This window comes from Fundulus heteroclitus, chromosome 5 (assembly GCF_011125445.2).
Source record: "Fundulus heteroclitus isolate FHET01 chromosome 5, MU-UCD_Fhet_4.1, whole genome shotgun sequence".
Taxonomy (NCBI): Eukaryota; Metazoa; Chordata; class Actinopteri; order Cyprinodontiformes; family Fundulidae; genus Fundulus; species Fundulus heteroclitus.
Window position 1 is genome coordinate 19,593,716 of NC_046365.1, and position 21,688 is coordinate 19,615,403.

At 39.7% G+C, this 21,688-nt stretch overlaps 1 protein-coding gene across 1 annotated transcript; it reads left to right on the top strand.

Annotated features, from left to right (window-relative positions):
• Window positions 1-764: 764 nt before the first annotated feature.
• LOC118563045 lies at window positions 765-8,157 on the top strand. The gene is made up of 6 exons (XM_036136633.1): window positions 765-795; window positions 4,651-4,719; window positions 5,599-5,708; window positions 5,831-5,989; window positions 6,178-6,270; window positions 6,763-8,157. The coding sequence occupies exons 1-6, from the start codon at window positions 765-767 to the stop codon at window positions 7,084-7,086; spliced, it is 786 nt and encodes a 261-aa protein (XP_035992526.1). The 3' UTR covers window positions 7,087-8,157.
• Window positions 8,158-21,688: the final 13,531 nt, after the last annotated feature.

Sequence of the window (21,688 nt, forward strand, 5' to 3'; positions counted from 1 at the left end):
GCAGCTTGATGTTTAGCTCTGACAGGTGCTTGGTCACGTCCACCATGAAGGCCAGATCACAGAGCCAATGGTCATCCCTGAGCTCCACATCTATTCTGCAGAAGAACGGACAACAATTTCTGTCTAAGAAGGTACAAAGCTGGTAGAGACATAACTCAAAAGAGTCCGTAACTGCAGTAAGAGGTTAGTCTTGAAGCAGGGGATCTGAACATAATTCAGATTTTTTTTATATGTAAAACATTCAGGAAACCACATATTCTTTTTCTATCACCGTCCAATTATGTGCTACCTTTTGTAGGTTTTTTGTAGGTCTTTCATGTTTTTCGCATTACAACCACAAAGTAATATGTTTTTTACTGATTTTATGTACACTGCAGTTTCAGTGTAGTTTAAATTAATACTGTTCAATTCCATTCAGTAAGCATCATAAATGCCAGCCTGTAAAATATAGCCATGCTTATAAAAACAACATCAAAGGATTTCACAGACTCCTTTCTTAGATTTAATCGGTCCAAAGACCAAATGTTGAACTGCATTCATGTAGACAAAAAAATAATATATATATAAATAAATATCCCCACACACATAGGGAGCTCCCAGTTGTTGGCCATCCGAACAACAGCCAGCTTGAATTTTGTGATCAGACACTGGCGGAGAGGAGAAAGCAGGTGATCTGGGGGGGAGAGGTTGAGATGGAGGACAAAAGCATGTCGCTCTGCGCAGGAGAGAGAAATGAGTGAGAACTAAATTGGATGGGTGGAGAGATGGAAGACGGAGGAGAGAGGGAAGCGGAAGGTGATGGTGATGGATGAGCAAATGGTGCGCGCGTGATGGGGGAGGAGAAAGGGCAGAGCAGGGTGGAGGTGGTGGTGGGGGCGATGTGATTTCTGGGTCGGAAGCACTGTTAAAATAAAGGAGAAAAAACACACACACACACACATCAGACGTCCCCTCCCAGCTTCTCCATTAACACGCCGTGCAGCCTGGTAACACTACCGCGTATTGTCTGCCAGGCGTACAGTTTACACTCTCCTTTGCCCCCGACAATTAAATCTGGCATCAACACTCCGGACTGCTGTCACCGTGTGGGCTTTTTCCCCCTTTTTTTTATCCTGAAGCAAGCGCTCACGCACGGCTCTGTCGCTAGCTGCTGTGGCTGAAAATCCCAAATGAAAGAACAAAAGACACAAGCTCAAAAATCTCTGCAGTGGCACCCGCACGCGATCTGTAATTAACTTTTGCCGTCAGAGCATCAAAACAACCCCATCACGAGCGCGCATTCTCAAGCACGTAAAAAGAAAGAAAGAAAAAAAAGAAACAGCATGTCTGCTTCATCAAAGCTTCGGTGACATGAAGGCCTGCACTGGAAAAACAAACCCCCCCCCCCCCCCCCAACTCCTCCCAGCAAAGCCTCCGTGGCTCCATCCCTCGCTCCCTGGGGACACTATCAGTACATGGAAAGGTCAGGGGTCTGCTAGCAGCCACCGCACACACCCACAGACTGAATGTCACACACATCTACCTGCTCGCACAAAAGCACCTGCAGACAAAAAACGATAATTACTGATTGTGTTACAAGTTGATTGATCAATTTAAAAAAGCTCTTGTTTTAACTTGGTGCAGAGTGCTAATTGACAAGGTTCATCAATGTGTCAGAATGACCTTTTCTTAGACCCCCCCCCCTTTCAGTATTGACTTTTTTTCCCCACTTATTTGCCTGACGTTTTTATTGTGCTCTTTGACCTGTTCGAAAACCAGGCATAAAAGGACAATTTTTGCAGGCCAGTGTTACTTTTATCAGGAGTTAGACACGTTAAAGAGTAAAAATGTGCCATAGATTCCTAGATCCAGGAAGTAGTTTTAAATCCACACAGAAAATTAAGGCATTAAAACATTGTCCCCATTTACGTATGAAATCATTTGTCCATAACCTTTATCTAATTTTAAATAAAACAAAGAGGGCATGAAAATAGATTTCATTGATGCACTTTCAAAATTCAAATAGGTAGGAAAAACTGGCTTCCTGTCCCTTATGTAAATAAATAATGGCCACTAGTGACAAGAAGATTGGACAAAACATTCAGTGCTGTTTTTATGTCCTTGCTAGCTACTTAACCATAACGTTTCACAAAATCTGGCGACCAGAAATAGGACAAAAATGTCTGAGTATTGCAACTGTTGTCAAAGAGTTCTTGACATGAGAAACCTTGTCAGATTGGGACAAACTTCAAAATGCAATTTACAATCAAGCCAACTTTAATAATAAGCACTTTGAAAACAGCCTAAGTGACCAAAGTGCTGAACAGGTACCATATACAAACATTTAAAACACAATTGCACGACACTCAGAAGCTGTTATAAAACGACTCAAACAAATACAATACGCTCTTTTATGCTGGGTCAAAAGCCAGTGAAAAAAAGATTTTTAAAACACACGATGGTGTGATGTGCAATGGCAGCAGTTTCCAAAGCCTTGGTGCTGCCACAGAAAAAGCTCTGTCCCCGTCAAGCTTCCGCCGCGTCCTCGTCACATCCAGGAGAAAATGCTCCGCAGACTTTAGATAACGGGACGGGCAATGATTGTAAAAGCTCGGAGAGAGAGGCTGTGCAGACAGGCTGAAAGCAGGAGTAATGTATTCTCTCTTATATTTACTACACTGTAAAATCCAATAGCTGTCTTAACTTGAAAGACATGAGTTAGCTGTAGTTGGGTATCAATAATTTGTGCTTCTTAATTGGTTTTCGAAAGTAAAGGTTAATTTCATGGTGAAAAAAAGCTACTTACTTATTGTTTTAAGTGAATATAACTTTGTTTGAAGTCTTCTTAACTTGCTTAGAGCGACTAATTTGGAGCATGCGCAATAGAAGCCACGCCCACCAACGTTCAGTCTCCTGCTCAGGACCGTTAGTGGTGCCGATAGGACTGTGCCGACACATTTTCTGTAGATTTCATCGCATGTGGAACAATAAGGTAAGATTTCAAGCAAGTTAGGTTAATATTTGTGTGTGAATTTGTGTTTCTATCTGTTGCCTCGACATAAGCTATCATATGTTAAACATTAACAAGCTAACAGGCCGAGCACATGTTCGGGCATGTACCACCATCCCGGGATTCACCTGAAAATTAATTTTAACGGTGAAAACGCTCACATTTTAAATGTAGCTACAGTAATTTTTAGTTTTCACGGAGTTGACACAGTGGATGTATTTTGGTCGAATGTTGGGTGTTAACAACACAAAAAGTCCCGAGTTGCAAAGTAATATATCAATGAAATTTGCTACATCAGTTGTGTAGAGGAAACACTAAACGAGGCCATTTTTAAGCTAGACACAGTTTTCAGCCACATTACTCGGCAGTGTTGTGGCTAAAGGCGTTCTTTGAACGATAGTTCCTGAACGTAGGCTACTGTATAACTGTCTGAGAAACGTTACTGTGAACACGTTTATTCTGGTGTTTGTGAACGGCCCCCTCTCTCAGTTTAACTTCGTTCAATAGGGTGCCAGGTTTTATATAGAACCTGCCAGACGAAGACCTGGCTAAAACACACGACAAACAGGCCTTAATATGTAGCGGAAAAAACACCCTATCTGGCAACACCAGCCACCACGTCGCACCGCCGCTAAGTCATCAAAACACAAAGCAGCACGGAGGCTTCGTGAGGATGCGAAAAATCTTACATTTCTGTGCAAACGTTGCCCGCCAGCTTTCAAAAAGAAAATAAGCACTTTAGTTACATCCTCAGCAAACCTGAAACGGTACGTTGAACTGATAGCATTTCAAGGTATGTGCAAGCAAATCAAAATTATAAATATGCAATCTAACGCATAGTTTTTCAGTGTTAAAACTGATAAAATAATGTTTGCCTGTGGTTCTATAGGGGTAGTGGCAATAAAAAAAAAATAGCTCGCAGCAACATATGGAAAAAAAGAACTATGAACTAGTTAATTTTTGGAACTATGAACTTAGTTAAAAATTTTGAAGTATGAACTAACTAGTTACTTTTAAAATGTAATAATATATTTTTTAAACTAGTTCATGCATAAAGTGAACTTTCCCAACACTGTTGGTTGGACATAGAAGAACATAAGTTACTTTACTGCTAGTTTCTGTTTAAATTGTTTGCAAAGCCAAAAACGTGGAAATTACATGACGGTTGGCAAAAAAAGGACATTTATATTTGCAGCTGAATATTAAGAAAGACCCTGTCAAACGTTTTAAATAAAAACAAGAAAAACATTGACAATTAAAATGTATATTGATGTTTCTTCTATCCCGCCTGTGTTCCCATCCGTCCAGCACGGACAGATGGACCAATGTACACCTTTTATTCAAAGTCAAATTAAACTGAAGTCGTTCCATATTTTTACAAGATAACACCTGCTATTGATGGAACACACACGTGAGTTGCATTGCCAATATTGTTGTAATTATACTTAAGTCAGGATTGTTTATACTCTTAATTTTTCGAAATGTTTTCATGACTCAATCTGAATCTTCAAATATTCATATCTATGTGGATTTATATTTATGTTGGGAAACAAGCATTCTCCTATAATGCTTGTAAAGTGTGTAAATATGTTTTTACTCTGCAAATCACATCACTTTAAGTGGAACTTTCTTTTAATTAAAACAGTATTTGTCCTTTACAGAAGTGCTTGTGGCAACTGCCTTGAGGGATCTTCACAGCTGCTTTGGCAGTTGGCCTCAGTACACGGGAGGTGAGATAAAGTAGACAATATATATACACACACACACACACACACACTTACAACTTATACCTAAAATTTCCACTTAAAATAATTTCTTGCAGATGCAGTGGACCTGTAAGCAGTGTATTTTTTCTACAGACAAAAGAGGACAGTTGTTAAAACACTATCGCCTAAAACATGGAGGCTTTACTCGGCAACAGCCTATACAATGTCTTCATAACAATTGCTTGTGCACTTTCAAATCTTTTAATGCACTCAAAGTGCATTTATCGGTTTGGCACTGTCAATCAGACATTGGACAAGCGAGTAAACCCACAGTTGTATTTCACTGCCAATTATGTGAATACACAGAGCCATGCACTGAACAAGAGTTTTTCACACACTTGCGCAGCCATTTAAAACTTAAGCAAAGAGTTCTGTGTCCATACAACGGCTGTGATTTTCACAGCAATGTATATTCAACATTTAATGCACACAAAAGTAGGGTACACAGAGCGAGCGCTACAACACATTTTAAAACCGAAATAGTATCAAACATTGAACATAAAGATCAGTTGGCTGAAGTGGAGAATGATATTTCCTCACAGGATGACTCTGATTGTGAATTTGAAGAGTCTGTAGATGACATACAGGACTTGGAAAGTCAGCTGGAACGTAACCTTGCTGCTCTGTTTTTGAAAATGCAAACAATCCTGCATATATCAGAAAGTGCTACACAAGAAGTTATTCAGCAGATCAATCAGATCCACTTACTTTCACAGCCATTACTTCAAAGTAAAGTCCAGGAGATTATCAGTCAGCATTGTGGTGATGTGGATAATTCCATTGTGAGTGACGTTATAAATGCAGTTTCACAAAGTAATGTCTTGCTGAAATTCACCTCTACAGGAGGGTCCTTATCAACAGCTTTCCCACTGCGGAGACGGGAGATTGTGGAGGCTGAACCTCCAGTGAAAACCCTGAAAGAACGCTGGCCAGCTCTTTTTACAGAGAGACAAGTACGTACTGATATTCAAATGCTTTTTTTTTGTATTCTGTTATGATTAAGTGTGCATTGATTGTTTTAGGACTGGTAACCAAAGCCAGTCTACTTACTCACATTTTTTTCTTTGTCTTGTAGGTGTTTGCTGAGTTCAACAGAATAGCTACAACAAACCTGGAGAATGACTTTTTTGGTGCTGTTGACCGCTACACACCACACTTTGTCACCATCTTCAAGTCCAAGAAAGGAAGTGTTGGAGAGAAACTGGCTGAGATTGTGCAGCAAATTGATTCAAGGGTCAGTCTACAGACTTACGTTTTTGCTGTGGATTAGATCTTCAAATAACTATTTCAGTCAGGAACTGTTCTCTGCACTGTTAAGCATAAATGGTGACACCTTTTTCATGTGCACTTTTAAAAATGTGTTTGTATTGTAACTTTTGAATGTTGCATAATCCTGAACTTTATGTGTTTATCCACTTCTAGAAACCAGATGTGACAGCAGTGCGTACCCTTGTTCTCCAAGGCATCCCTGTTCTGCTTGGTGATGACCCTAGTAACTTCTACAACACCTCCTTTGTAAGTTCTCATATCTTAAAAAAGCACTTACTGTATGAACTCTGAGTTCAGAACAAAGATGGGCTGCATGCTAACTGTGACAGTTCAGTGTATGCCAGCAGTGTGAGAAAAGAGATAAAACAACAAAAACTATAAACAAACGAGGAACCAGCCATTCAACTAACTCCATTTGTAGTCCATGTCACATTGTTGAACTGCTGAGTGCAACAATGCTAAGCCCACTTGCTCTGCTGTAATTGTGGGTTCTGCACAAGAGGTAGAACATTTCTCTCCCTCAAAAAGAATAGTGGTAACAGCAATAACATCTAAATACATTTTGTATTAGGATAGAGCTTAATTTCATTCATGTTTTTTAGTGGATGTCTGTCAGCTGGGTGTGAAGTGAAAACCTAATAGGCTGGAAGGAAGTGTTGATTTGACAGATGACTTGATAACAATTGATAATGCCAATCAACATTTACCTGAGTAATGTTTGTGTTTGGTTGGATAAAGGATTCTGACAGTCAGGAGGCCTGGGCCCAGGTATCTGTTGGGTTGCTGACTATCATCAGTGAAGATGCGCCTATCTCTCCAAATCATCTCCATCTTGACCCAGTCTCTACTGCCATCATTCTTGAAGGAGGTATTGTAATGGACAGTCTCCAGAACCTACCTCAAGCACTGTGCCTCTTGTTTGGGTTGTCCTATGCACTGCACTTGGACTACCCTAAAACCATGAAAAACACATTCAACTTCATTCAACGAGTGATGCTTGGCCTGGGAGGCAACAAACTCCCCCCCAAACTTCAAACTCTTAAAAATCTCCTGTTGAGTTAGGATGGTAAAAATCAATAGTGACATTTGGAATACAGTTTTGTTTATAAAAGTGAGTCCAGCTGCTTTTAATTGTTAAGTAAATAAAGGCACTCCTTTCATATTGTTTTATATCAGCCCCCGGGTCCATCAGCAAGTTACATTTAGAGGCTGCAGGTGTATGGTCATTCATACATGCGTTAAATTGGTTGCCATAGTTATAAACTAACTGGATGTCACCTGTACTTAGGGTTAGGCAGATTGATTCTGTCAGCACTTGATTCTTTACCAAGTTTGGTCTTTAAACTTTGTTATTACAAAAGTAAAGCACTTGTTCAGGATTATCTTAAAATAAAGGTCAGGGTTGGAATTTTCTTTCCAAAAATGACAAATTTATGTCTTTTTATAAAGCCAAATAAATTGGTTGCCTATTATTACTGGAATATTATTGAAGAACACTTTTGTTACCGATGTGTCTATAGGTAGATAGGCAAACAGTCAGTCCAACAGAGTTCGTTGTTCACACCCCTTGGTGTTGCTTTCACTCTGTACTTGAAAAGAAAAAAGTTTTTATTTTTTATGTTGTATAGTTTTTATTGTATATGCAGTGAAATAGGCATGTGTGTGTTCTGGTTCTGTGAGAAGAGATATTCTGTGGTTGGCACTAATACCTTGACATTGATAATTTTAGTCTGAATGTTGTCTTCAAGTGGTACTGATCACTTATAGTAATGATTAACATTTTAATCTCCTCAAAACCAATTAGTATCTCTACCAGCTGTCTCAGGTGCAGATTCGACTGTGAGTATATTTCCCAAAATTCATACTCCTGTAAATAATCCGGTAAAAAAAACAATTACTTAGCAGTGAAGTCAAGAATTCATGGGCCAAAATTTGACTGAAATTACAGGGTGTATCTGGGCCAAGCACACGATAATAATATTTAAGATGATAAAATACATTCAGAATGAAATTACAAATGTCAAAGTAATGCATACTTCATACCAGATTCAAATGGTTTTAAGTCTTTGATTTTAACATTGTAAACTAAATGACAATGGTTGAGGTTTAAGGAATAAACCTGTTTCAACTAAATTGTGGTTGTGTGTTAATTATTTCTATTTTATGATACTTTATACTTCTTATCTGGTACATTTATGTGACAAGTGTATAGTGAGTTGGCAAAACAGAGTTAACATAGGTGAGCATTTGGTGTTTGAGATTGTTATTCTTCTTTAGAATAACAACCTCAATGTCTTTATTACTGTAAATGGGAAAAGTTAAAGTGATTGTTTGAAGTAATTCATTTACACAAGTAACAGTTACTTGGTCTTTTCAATAGGGGTTTGCATGGTTTAATCAAGTAAATCAGAATCCCTCTTCAAGTAACTAAAAACAAGATATTCTAAGTTGCGGGAATTGTCACATTAGTTAGTCAAACTTAAATAATTGTGTTTAGAGTACACACAAAGTAAAGTTCACATGACATTACTTGGTTGTCTGAAATAATAATTCTGAGTAGTCTATACTAAGTCAGGAGTACATCTAAAGTTAATTGTCAAGTACAGCGCACAAAATGTCTTTAGTTACTTAAACTGAAGAGTAAGTATACTATACTAAACTGGGATTTGTAAATACAACATGCAATACCTATTCCACTGTACTTAGTTTTTTAAGTGCAATCGGTTTGCATGCTTTTTTTAAGTAAGGTTAACTAATCGGATTTTACAGTGTAGTTAAAAACACACCAGCTGGAGAAGGAACGGGGATGTCTGTGAGCCACCCTAGTAAAAGGACTTACAGTACCTGAGGGATGTTGTGATATAGTAAATGCATGGATTACTGTTTCAAAGTCCCTTTTTAAAATAACATGTTTAACTTCAGCCAGTTGTCTCAGTTGATAAAAGCTGGATTTCACCACTGAACTCATCTGACTGTCAAGATAAAAAATCACTATCCATTTTCACTCCAATGTTGGTGACAGTAGGTTTTATATACTGAGCCAGAGGGCCAAGCTCTGCAGAAAACGACCACAACTCAAACCTAGGATAAATTATTATCTTATAATACAAGTTATGAATAGACCACCTGGATCTATTTTGATTTCACAACAGTAGAATCATTGAAAATGTACAAAGAGTCAGCGCTTCTGCCTCTTTTTCTAAGACAAATTTTACTTTCAATAAGTTTGGCAGTTATTGATTAATACGACTATGTATTTTAGCAATTTGAAGGCCTTGACAAGAAACTGCTCTAACGGGACGGCAATAAGAGGTTCAAACTAATGAGAAATTCTTTAATACACAGTAGCTGTGAATCTCTTACTGCATTTATATAAAACAAAAAAAAAAACAACTGGATCCCTAGACTTTAGATTTTTCATCAGTACAGTTCAGCTTCTCAACAAAAACATTTTATTTCCCCATTTCTAAAAATGTTTTCCTTGCAAATAATAATAATAATTGTGCAGGGGAACCTAGACTTCCATTGAAAACCTAGACCCTGAGATGCACCGTGACTTTGTGCAAATGCAGGATCTCAAATCCCAGCGGCTGCATTCCTTGACTGCTATCCAAAACTAATGCCAGACTTATAACTTTCAGCCGTGCTGAAGTTTCTTGGACGGAGCTGGCCATCGGACGTTTATTGTTTCATAAAGTAAAATGTCCATTCTATAAAATCCCTGAAAATAAAGTGGGACTGTTTTTAAACTACTTGTAACATTCCATATTTCTTTATATCCACTTTCTAAACCATTTTGTACTCAGGGAAGTGTCTGTGCACATTATAAAACCTATTTCTACAGTGTTTCGTTTACCATGAAACCATAAACATTGGTGTGTATAAAATCAATTAAAAAACAACAACTCTCAGACACACATATTATCCACTTAAATAAAACATCTCATTAGGCCTGCTGACTAATGACGTTATTAGCCATGGCTACTGCTAACTAGTGCTAGCCTAGCCTCGTGTTACAGGGCCTCTCTGAGGGTTTAAGCACTCTGATTCAGATGGAACGTCTAATAGGGCCACTGGTTCTTGCATGTAATTGCCTGAAAGCTATTAGAAGTAACGTGAAAATATGTGAAAGACAAATTACTTTAATTAGCTTGGGTTAATGTGTTTGCAAGCAGAAATATTAGCACATAACATCAACAGAAGGGGAGGGTGTGTAGCAAAATAGAGGCTGGTTGACCTGCTATGGATTAGCCAGTGTGTGTGTGTGTGTGTGTGTGTGAGCAGCTCTTTAAGAGGGGTAGGGGGGTTGTGGCAGCACTGAAGTGTGCCACAGCTATTTATAGGCCCAGTTGATTGCAGATTTATTCTCCTGGGAGGGAGTAAGTCAGAATAGTGTGTATATGTATGTGTGTGTTAGTTTGTGTGGCTGTGTGTGTGTCTGTGTGTGTGTGTCTGCGTCGGGCTGGGGGTGCCGTTGCAGGTTATGAAGACGACCCGCTGTGGGAGGAACAGCTGTCTGTCAGGAGGAATCTGTCAGTTAATTTCCTTTGGGGAAAAAAAAAAAAAAAAAAAGAAGCAGAATTGAGAACTGAAGATCCGAGATGAAACTCAGGATAGCAAATGCGGATTATTTCTCAAATAAAATGTAATAAAATAGGATTTTTTTTTAAAGCGACCAAACGGAGACGAAATGTTGCGAAATATAATGTGTTTTGCGAAACAGAAATACATTATAGAACACACAAAAGAACACACAAATAAAAAAACAACAACAACACATGGCTTAAACAAACATCACACCTTAAATAAATGTAACAAAGCATTAACAAGAAAGGAAACCCCGGGAAAATGATAGTAAATCAGCTTGAATTCATTTTAGTACATGATGTTCCCACAGATTTGTGCATGTCCGAGCAGTGGTCAGAGCTGCGTGTGTACGTGAATGAAAACAGAAGTACAGCAGACGAGAGTGAGGCAGGTTGACAGGGGGATGGGAAATACCTCGACTGCTGCTGTGATTTAGATGGATTTCTGAATGCTGGCATTTTTAGCACAGGACTGAAGGGAAATATAAACCGATCTATAAATAAAAAGGAGCAGCAACACTTAGCACTAAGTGCATGCTTGCCCAAACTGCAACCGGTTCATTGCAGCAGCAAACGGGCTTAAATCAGTGGCCACCGGACTTTCCCTCAGCATTTCTGAAAATGTTTTGACACCAATCCAAGAGTCTTTGTCAATTCTGGCGGCTCGCACTTGAGCGTTAAGGATCTATGTTTCTGTTTGGTTTTAGAGAGTTTCCTTTTTTCTCCTTCTCACTTATATTTCTGAGAATATCAGAGGAAACTAGACCCAACAGATGCAAAAGCGTTTGGAACTGTGAGGCGTTTGAATCATTAAGTGTCAGGGCCCAAATGACACTTTTGCTGAACTCTGCAGACCGAGAGGAAGAGGCACGGAGCCAAAAATGTGAACAATGCCAGCCAGCTCAGTGCTTCAGTGCTTCTTTCATGACGGCCCCGAGAGGTCGACAGCAGGGAGAGTCAAAGAAGCAACACAATCAGCTCTAATTCTGAAGTAATGTTTTTCTTGTTCCAATATGTTGAAACATGTTTGTTTAAACAAACATAAATCAATAAGTAATAATGAGATGAAACATAAAACAAGTCAAATAGACTGTAAATGAATCCGACAAAGCATTTAAAAATAAACATTTTGTTTTTACAAGAACTGTCACAGTTATTTCCATAAAAACCAAGTGACATAAATATAAGATAATACACACAAAATACACACACTCATCCTCATCGTGCAAATAAGAATTCAAACATGCCAGTGCTGACTTAAGCAAATAGTTTGGGGCCAAACACTGACCCCTGTGGCACCCTGCATTTTTTTTATTTTACTTTTTATTTTTATTTTTTTTCTTTCATTTGAAAAAATAAAATCTGGTATGCAAAATACAGCTATTGTTGCAACATTGCAAGAGTTTACCGAATAATATATGCTCACAAACCTTACTTATGTATTAAAACAAAATCTGTAATCTGCCATCACTACATTGATTCTGTTAGGAAACTGCGCTTTTTCAAAACTGCCAGGGCGTTCTTAGGCGTGACGTGTTTAAAAATAAGGACCAAAGTTTTTTAACTTGAACTTTTTGCATAAAACACAGAAAAACGTTCATGTGTCTGAGCTGCAGCTGTAATTAGCAGTTGCCGGCCTGTGAAAAAAAGAAAAAAAAAGCGCACATCACTGTGGCTTGTGGGTGGACAAAAAGAGAGCTGTTTACAGTGACAATGAGAGGACTAACAAACATGGTCACAGAGTTACACACTCACACACAAACCCCCGGTGCTGTCCCAGAGGGCCGGGCCTCTACCGGGGTACTGAGGCCTGCCTGGCATGGATGATAGTGATGGATAGCACCAGGCTGACAGAGACTCCTCAGAGCAGCAAAATGCCAGCCAACCAGCTGCCAACAAAGCCGGCGTTACAAATACCTCACATTAGAGGAATTATGTCTTTATCTAAACAGGCGCCGGGACCGAATAATAGCGTGAGGGAGATCCGTCACAATTAGCTAATCGCTTTATTTTTTTTTACCCATCTTCTCTCTTCTTTCGTCCTTTGTTCCTTTGCTGGCCTCCAGGCACAACAACAAGAGCGGTGTAGGAGGGGAAAGAACAAGAACAAAGTACAAGCTGGAAAACAAAACAAAACAAAAAAAAGCTCTGAAGAAGGGGTTTTAGTCTGTGTTACAGAATGACTTCAGGGGGGGGTGGAGGATGAGCAGAGACTATGCGCAACATCCTGTGGCATCAGAAATGTCTGGAGATATTATCTTTTGAATGTCTGGAACCGGATTTTTTAATAACGCAACGAGAACGTACATACTCCCGCACGCAGGATATTCCCAAACAAACAAGTGGATCGTAGGTGAAGGTTTACCGCTCGTCACTTTTGTGCAAGAAAGACCCGCTGCCCTTCTAAAAGGCAATTTCCTGAAACGAGACGCATGGAGCAAATTGGTCCCTGTCTTTTTTTTTTTTCTGCTCTGCCTCCCTATTGCTGCGTGTAGAGCTCGGTGAAAGGCTTTCTGCAGGCACTTTGGCGAGCACAAGCATCCAGTCTATTTTGCAGGGATAAGAGGGGTGGGGTGTCGATGAGGGGGTGGTGTTTTTGTCTACCCCAGTGAGAGGGGAAGGAGCTGAGGACTGTAATGAAAGCAGAAGTAGACGGAGTAAAAAAAAAAAAAAAAAAGACGTGTGAGAGAAAAGAGGAAGCTGGCACAGAGGGGGGAAAAAATACATGTAACCACCTAATCTGACTGCACAGAAAGACAAAGACAGGGCGGATAGGATGGAGAAAAATGTGCAACAAGATGGAGGGACTTCTTTTCTATTTCTCTCTGCACAGCTGGTTCATGCACCGCTGTCTTCTTTCCTCCTTCTTCTGGGTTTTATGACTCTCTGCTAAAGTCAAGGTGGACGACGGCTTTCTCGATAGCCATCTCCACTTAGTTAAATCAACCAAACAAATTTGAAGTTGGTAATGGAGGTGGCCCATTTTTATGATAAATAACATTATATGGTCTTTCATGACATTCATGAGAGGCTTAATTTATTTGTATGGCTCTGCTCAGACTGGTCTAAATATCCACCTTTGGCGTTTTCAGATAAAGGTAACCTACCTGGACACAAGCATTCAAGCCTGGTATTAAAATCTGTCCTGAGCGATCAGATGTCAGTCACCTGCTTCACGCGCACGTAAACACAGAGCGACTTCACTGAGTCAGCTGGCAGCTGATCTGCTGGCAGGAAATCCACAGCTTTGCTGGTAAATGTTTGAGATTATCAACTTTTCCTCTCCTCTCCGCCAAAGATAACTGTAGTGAAGGTGTTTTCAAATGATAATTCAACATAACAAGAAAAAGGACCTATGCAGACAGCCAATTATGACAAAAAGGTGTCACACCCCCCCCCCCCCCCCCCACACACACACACACACACCAAGTAAGTGGATGTGCGATCCTTGGCGGAAACAACACCCATCAAGTATCGGCCATAACAGCGACAAGGAGCAACTTCGGGTCTACTGTTGAGCGGTTAAACTCTCTGCCAATTAATTTATTTCATTTTGTTAAAGGATTCAGGCTAGTTTAGCGTTCCTGTATTTGAAAATTCATTGTAATGCTTTTAATGTGATTTACTAAACCTTTTCTGTTTCATGGCAGTTTAAGAACTTAAAAAAGCATATTTTTTTCTAATTCAGTACAAAATATTTTACATTGGAGCCTATATTTTATGACATCCCAGAGTTACTCAATTTTCCAGGTGTATTTATTTACATGGTGCGTAATTATTTGGCTGTGAAAGAAGTACAATCCAGCCAACCAGTTCTGGGACCCTCCTCTTTCCTGGGGCTGTGTCCCCTTGTTGGAAAGTGTTGTTTTGAATCATTGCTCTACTTTGTAATCCAGGTGTATTTGAGCCTCAGTTCAGAAACTGATGCCTGGACATTCCTCCTCAGGATTTTTTGGTAACAATCATAACTCAGGGTTTCAACAATTACAACAGTTCCCAAAGCAGCAATGCTGCCCCAGACAATCACTCTGCCATTTTTGATTGTTGGTGTGATGATTGTTTTTAAATTAATCATTAACACAGACCTTAACTGAGGCAAGTGAGGCCTACAGTGCTTTAGATGTAGTTCTTTTGAGACCTCCAGAATAAATCATCAATGTGCTCCTGTAGTTTTGGTAGGCCAACCATTCCTGGGACAGATCACCACATTGTTTTCCCAAAGCCAAATGGTTTTGTAACCCATAAATGGTAATTACTTTGTTTCTCATCTGTTCTTGATTTTTCCTTCCACCTGTGCCTGAAGTTCTCCTTTTTGAAATCTTTCATTTTACTTCAAGTTGTCAGACGGGTTCTTCTCAAGTGATTTGTTGATTTTGTAGGTCTGACAGTAATCCGGATCAGGGTGTGACGAGGGAAATTTAACTCTGTTTTCCTGAGAATTTAGTTAATCACACTTAATCAAACTCTCAGGCTGTAGGAGATTTAGAGGGGCAGAATGATATGAAACAGTTCTCCAACAGGTTTGATCAAACACTTCCCCCTCCCCCACCCTAGTCTCCCCTGCTCCCCTCTCATCCTTTACTCTTCCTTGTTTTCCTTCCCCAAACCTCACATCTCTCAGCCATACCCTCTGCTTCAGAGGACTTCCTCCCATTGCCCCTCTCCCCAGCCACCATCCTGCACCTTTCACCACTTCAGGTGAGGAGCGAGCTGTGAAAAATCAAGGTGTGAAATGTTGCAGGTCTGGATGGTGCCACCTACAGACTCCTGAGGTGCTGCACAGATCAACTGTGTGGTATCATTGGACATGTTCAACACGAAGCCAGAAGCTGATTGAAGTACTACAGCTGTGGAAGATCTCCTGCGTGGTACCAGGACCTAAAGCCACACCTATGCAGGACCAGAGCAGCTACAGGTTGGTAGCACTGACCTCAGATCTGATAAAGAGTATCGAGGGTTTGGTTCTAACCACCTTTGCCCGCTGGTGAGGTCATCATTGGATCTGCTGCAGTTCACCTACCAGCCTGGTAATGGAGTGGATGATGCCATCATACTTCCTTTATTGAGCTCTGACACACCTGGAGAAGCCTGGATACACTCATGTTCTTTGATTTCTCCAGTGCTTTTAATACCATTCAGGGACAAGCTGTCAGGGATGGGCGACTACATGTCACAGTGGAAACTGGACTACCCCACTGGTCATCCACAGTATGTGAGGACACAGGGCTGTCGGCTCTGTTTTTAGGATATATGGCATTTCATTTCAATGCTATGCTGATGATTACCAGATCTATTTCCTCTTGGCACAAAACAACACTGTCCAGCAACTTACACCCTGTCTTGAGGATACACCATTAATGCACAGCACCGTGGTTACTCATGCGGTTTTTAAAGTATGCTCTAGAAATAAAGCTGATTGATTGATTGATTGATTGATTGATTGATTGATTGAGCACATACAGCAGATGTATGATGTTGTGGACTGGTACCGGTGGAACCATCTCCTGATCAACATGGGGAAAACCTAGAGGTTAGTGATGGGTTTCCACAGACGCAGACCCACCACACTGACAGCAGTGAACATCCAGGGAACTTATGCTGACATAGTGGACCTTCATTGGCTTCCTGTTAAATCAAGAATAGAATTTAAAATTCTTCTTCTAACGTAGAAAGCCCTTAATAATCAAACTCCATCATATACCAGAGCTCTGATTACCCCGTATGTTCCTAACAGAGCACTTCGCTCTCAGACTGCAGGTCTGCTGGTGGTTCCTAGAGTCTCTAAAAGTAGAATGGGAGGCAGATCCTTTAGCTATCAAGCTCCTCTTCTGTGGAACCAACTCCCAGTTTTGGTCCGTGAGGCAGACACCCTGTCTACTTTTAAGACTAGGCTTAAAACTTTTCTTTTTGACAAAAATTATAACTAGTGGCTCATGTTACTCTCAGCTACCTTTATAGTTTTACTGCTATAGGCTTAGGTTACTGGAGTATATCAGGATCTAATTTTCTCACTCTATTGAGTTCTACTGTTCTTCAATTATGCATTATGTGTTGTCATTTCTGCTTTAACTTTCTGTTCTCTCTCTTTTCTCTTCATAGTAGGTACACCTGGTCTGGCGTTCTGTTAACTGTGACATCATCCAGAGAAGACGGCTCACCCGCTACTACCATCTAATGTAGAACAGATTACTAGATCAATGTGTGCTTCTGTGCTTTTTTGTCTCTCTTGTTGTGTCTCTGTTCTGTCTTCTCTAACCCCCAGTCGGTCGAGGCAGATGACCGTTCATACTGAGCCCGGTTCTGCCGGAGGTTTTTCCTTCCCGCTAATGGGTGGTTTTTCTTCCCACTGTCGCTTCATGCTTGCTCAGTATGAGGGATTGCAGCAAAGCCATGTACAATGCAGACGACTCTCCCTGTGGCTCTACGGTTCCCCAGGATTGAATGCTGCTTGTTGGGACTTTGATGCAATCAACTGGTTTCCTTATATAGGACATTTTTGACCAATCTGTATAATCTGACCCAATCTGTATAATATGATTGAACTTGACTTTGTAAAGTGCCTTGAGATGACATGTTTCATGATTTGGCGCTATATAAATAAAATTGAATTGAATTATAAGTACCTGGGTGTTCACCTGAACAATAAACTGGACTTGAGTCACAACACTGATGCCCTTTGCAGGAAGGGTCAGAGTAGACTTTACCTCCTAAGGAGGCTGACCTTTTCTGACTCTGTGGTAGCATCAGCCATCTTCTATGGGGTGGTATGTCAGAGCAGCAGCTTATCTACGTTATGGTGGGAGTTGTGACCTAGTCATTAAAAAGTAGGCTGATTGCATCCTGGAGGGGCTGTAAGGTTCCTGGTTTGATTCCCACAGACTGCCACTCTGGGTACCTGAGCCAGACATTTAACCCCAGAATGGACCCCAAAGAGACTGTCCACTGCTCCATAGGGGAAATATAAAATAAATGCAGAGGACACATTTCCTTTGAGTTTATGTTGCAATGACAATAAAGATGATTTATTATTATTAATTATTATTATTATTATTATTATTATTATTATTATTATTATTATTATTATTATTATTATTATTATTATTATTATTATTATTATTATTATTATTATTGCTATTATTATTATTATCTACAGCTGAGAGGCAACGGTTAGATAATCTCATTAGAAAGCTTCAATAATACAAACATAGCTCTACATACACATACATAAAAATAAAACTTACTGGTAAATTCTCTATCTAAAAGGCTATTTCAGGACACTAATCAGATTAAGTAGCGCAACTTTACAGCTAAACAACCCAGTATAATTGCATTCAATCATATTTTCGAATAGATACGTATTTATTTACACCAAACACCATCATTAATCACTTTCATGATATATCCCAATTCTCTCCAAATAATTTGTTTTCCTGGTTATGTTAAATGATACGATAATTGCCCAACCCAGGCGGGTTGCTTCCAGTTAGCTCCAATATTGATCAAAATAAACATCAAACTATAGAATATTTTTCACCCAAGTGAATTTCAATACGTTTTACCCGAAAGAATCCTTAAAAAAATTCACTCATATATTATCAATTCAGATTATTCCCGATCAGTCCCAGATCTTAAAGTGTTACTCTGTTAATGACTCTGCTGCTAAAGGGGAGTCAAATCATGTCCTACACCGCCTTACTAAGAAAGATAGAAGCTTCCCAGAACACCTTTGAAGGTGGTCTAAGGAAACAACTGTATTTAGCACTTGCCAAACTTTATTACAAATTACAACACTGGGTCCCATTCCTAGCCCACAGTGTGCTGAATTTTGCTTCCCTATTCCACAACAACTGATAATTATTTTTTAAGCAATCTGCCTCCTTAGAGAAGCCTGCAGCTCTGCAGATGCATGATAATGGCCTGTTCAAAACCTCTAAAACATGTTGGACACCTGTCCTTATTGCTGACTGACATCTGAGCTCACTAAAAAGACAACTAACTTGATTTTCTCGATATCAGTTGTCTCAGAATCCAGTCCTTGGGGGCAGATTTGAGGTGTATATCTGCTTTAGCACAGCTAAATCAATCATTAGGTAATTAGAAGACTCTGAATTTGACTGCAAGAGAACATTCAGCTGTTTGATTCATGTATGTTGGACTATGGATAGATCTACAACTTGTTCAGTGAGTGGGAGATTGATACCCTTATTCCAGATGCTTCAGATAAAATAGCTTTCCGACTAATTCCTTGGAATACACTTTCCAGATGTAGTCTTGCTTATCCAGAGATGACACTTTGAAGCATAGTACACAGACTTTTGTCAGGAAGATGTTTCTAGTTCTTAAATTGCAGAGTCACGGCAGGTGAGGGCTCAAAAGACTAATTTCCAAAACCAGTTCAGAGCCGGACAGAAGCCTTACCTTAGATAGGAAACTTTTTGACCAATCTGTATGATTTGATTGAATTAGACTTTAACGTAACGATAACAAAAAGGGTTGCATAATACTAGGAAAATATGTGATGCTATTGTTTAATATTGCCGTAATGGTATTGTTTGTGATTGACTTTAAATCTCCTCTTTCTTTTTCATCTTCACAACGTCCTCACCCTCCTCAGTTGCACAGGTCTTTAATTTCTTGACTATGCTATTTTTGATAACTAAGAACTGTACAGTATTTTTACTTATTTTGGGGATTTTCTATAAATAAAGGATGATCTTTCTATCCTATTCTAACATCCCACCTACCAGAAACAGCAGGAGTTTTTCCTCTAACTTCCTGCTGCTCTGGTTTGACCATTTTCAGAATAAAGGTCAACGTGTCAGACTTTCAGCCTCGCCACCAGGATGACTTTCCAAAGATCCTTCACGGCAACATTTTATTCCAATACTTATAACTTTAACTTATTGGTTGTATTCATTGCAATAACTTTGTTATAAAAATAGGAATATCTCTCAAACAAAAGAGGCTGTGGATTAATGATGCTAGCCATGCCTTCACTTTTTAATTAAAACTAATATTAAGCGTAAACTGTGGTCCTTGTAATTCAACTTCCCTGTCCATGAAGCATTCACGACAGTTTATTATACCTTGCTACATGTTGAGGATACACACTGGAAAAACAAAACTAGAGTACAGCTTAAAAAATTATATAAATAGGAACTAATATAGAAATGTCTCACTGTTTAATCTGCTGTTTGATCAAACTGCCCAAAACTCTTGAAGAAACTAATCGATTTCCCCCAAATCTCACAACTAACTTTCGAAATAAATGTCCTTTTTTCTTCCCTTTTGTTTATCTGAAAAGTTTTCAGTTCACGCCAGAACACACGACCTTTCACACGGCTGCGCTACGAAAAGCACTTCTGCTGAAAGCCCGGGGGACTCTCATAGCCTGAAGAGCTTCTATTTTTGCGAGCTAAATTAGGAAACCAAAACTGGCACATGAGGGCTGTATTACTGTCCTATTTCTCCACTTATAAGATTTCCTTGCTGTCCTTTTCGAGTTTGAAAAGTAGCCAACAGGTCACATTTGTTCCTCTTATATTTCAGCATCCAGCAGCTCCTGTGCAACATGACCCACGGCGGCTGATGTTTTTACAACACTTGACTTTGCTAGAAGAGCGAAGCAGCTACGCCCCCCCCCCCACCCCCAATAAAAGCCTGACTGTAAGAAAACTGCACTGTGAGCGCTGAGTACAGAGTAAATGAAACCTTTCATGGTGACATGCTCTGATATTTTAGCAGAGAAACTACTAAACCTTTACAAATCTCCTTCATAATTCACGTTTTGCTGTTTTTTTTATTTTACATTTATTTAAATGCTCTACTGAATTACATTCATAATTTTTTGTGTTCTTGTGGCTCTAGTGATCCAGTTCAGAAGATATGGAAGTGTGCAGCAAATGGCCCAGGTGCACCACATTTCCACATATTTATGATATTTCTGTGAATTATCAAGAATCATGAACAACGTTTTTTTAGTCAAGACTTTTTTAAGGAACCAGAGAAACTAAATTGGCACAAGATCTGCAACACAACAGTGATGTTGTATTTCTATTCAGCCCCCTTTAAAAACTACAAAATAAAATCCTGCCCAACCAACGTCCTTCCAAAGTCACAATCGGTCCACCTTTTTGTGATTTAATCCATCTGATGTGTGAAGACATCAGCCCGAGGTTAGACATTAAAAATCATTGATGTTTGTGGTTGAAATGTGATCATATGTAGAAGAATTTAACTGATGATTATTTCTGCAAGGGTCTGCATTTCTGTTTGGACTGGTTTGATGATTCAATTGCAGAGGGAAGAAACATTTTAAGGTAAAACGAGTTGTGGAAACAGTGTGACTGGCTCGGTCATCTTTAATTACAAGAAATGGCTTCAGATTTTCATAAGACTTGCAACCATGTGACAAAGTCACTGAATAATCTCTGCTTCTTTTCCATCAACCTAGAATCTACCTGACTTCTTTAAAGAACGAGGCCCCATTTTTCCTACCGTCCATTTAGAAGCTTGCACACGTCTGCAGCTGCCAAAGGTATTAAGCCCTGTTCTTTGCCTCGCATGGGACTTGAATGGCCGAAGTGTCTGATTCCATCAAGGACATGGATTATCCCTCTGCCAAGGCAGGAGGCTTGCTTTTCACTGGTGTTTCTCTGTCGGCAGGTTTGTGCAGGAAAACCTAGAGGAGTGGTTAAAACGGGATACAGAATGGTGGCCTTGGAGCGGCAGTGGGCTCCGCCTGACCTCCATGATTTCAACATAAAGCGGACAAAGATTTATTTTAATTAAGAGCGACTGTTAGAAAAAAAAAAACCTTCATTATGGTCAGGGGATCTCTTATTCTTCTGCTACTTTTGAACATGAGAGCTACAAGGCCCAGGGAGCATTATGCAGGCCATAATTAACATGCCACGTATTTAAAATCTCAAGGACGTAGAAACAAACATAAATGGATCTGACTTTCCTTCTCTCGGGCCGGGCTTTAAAAGCGGACGAGGCTTTAAAAAGCAGAGTTCATGGTTCACCCACCCTCCTAATCAGCTTCTGCATCACTGCGCCCGTGCAGATTTACAACA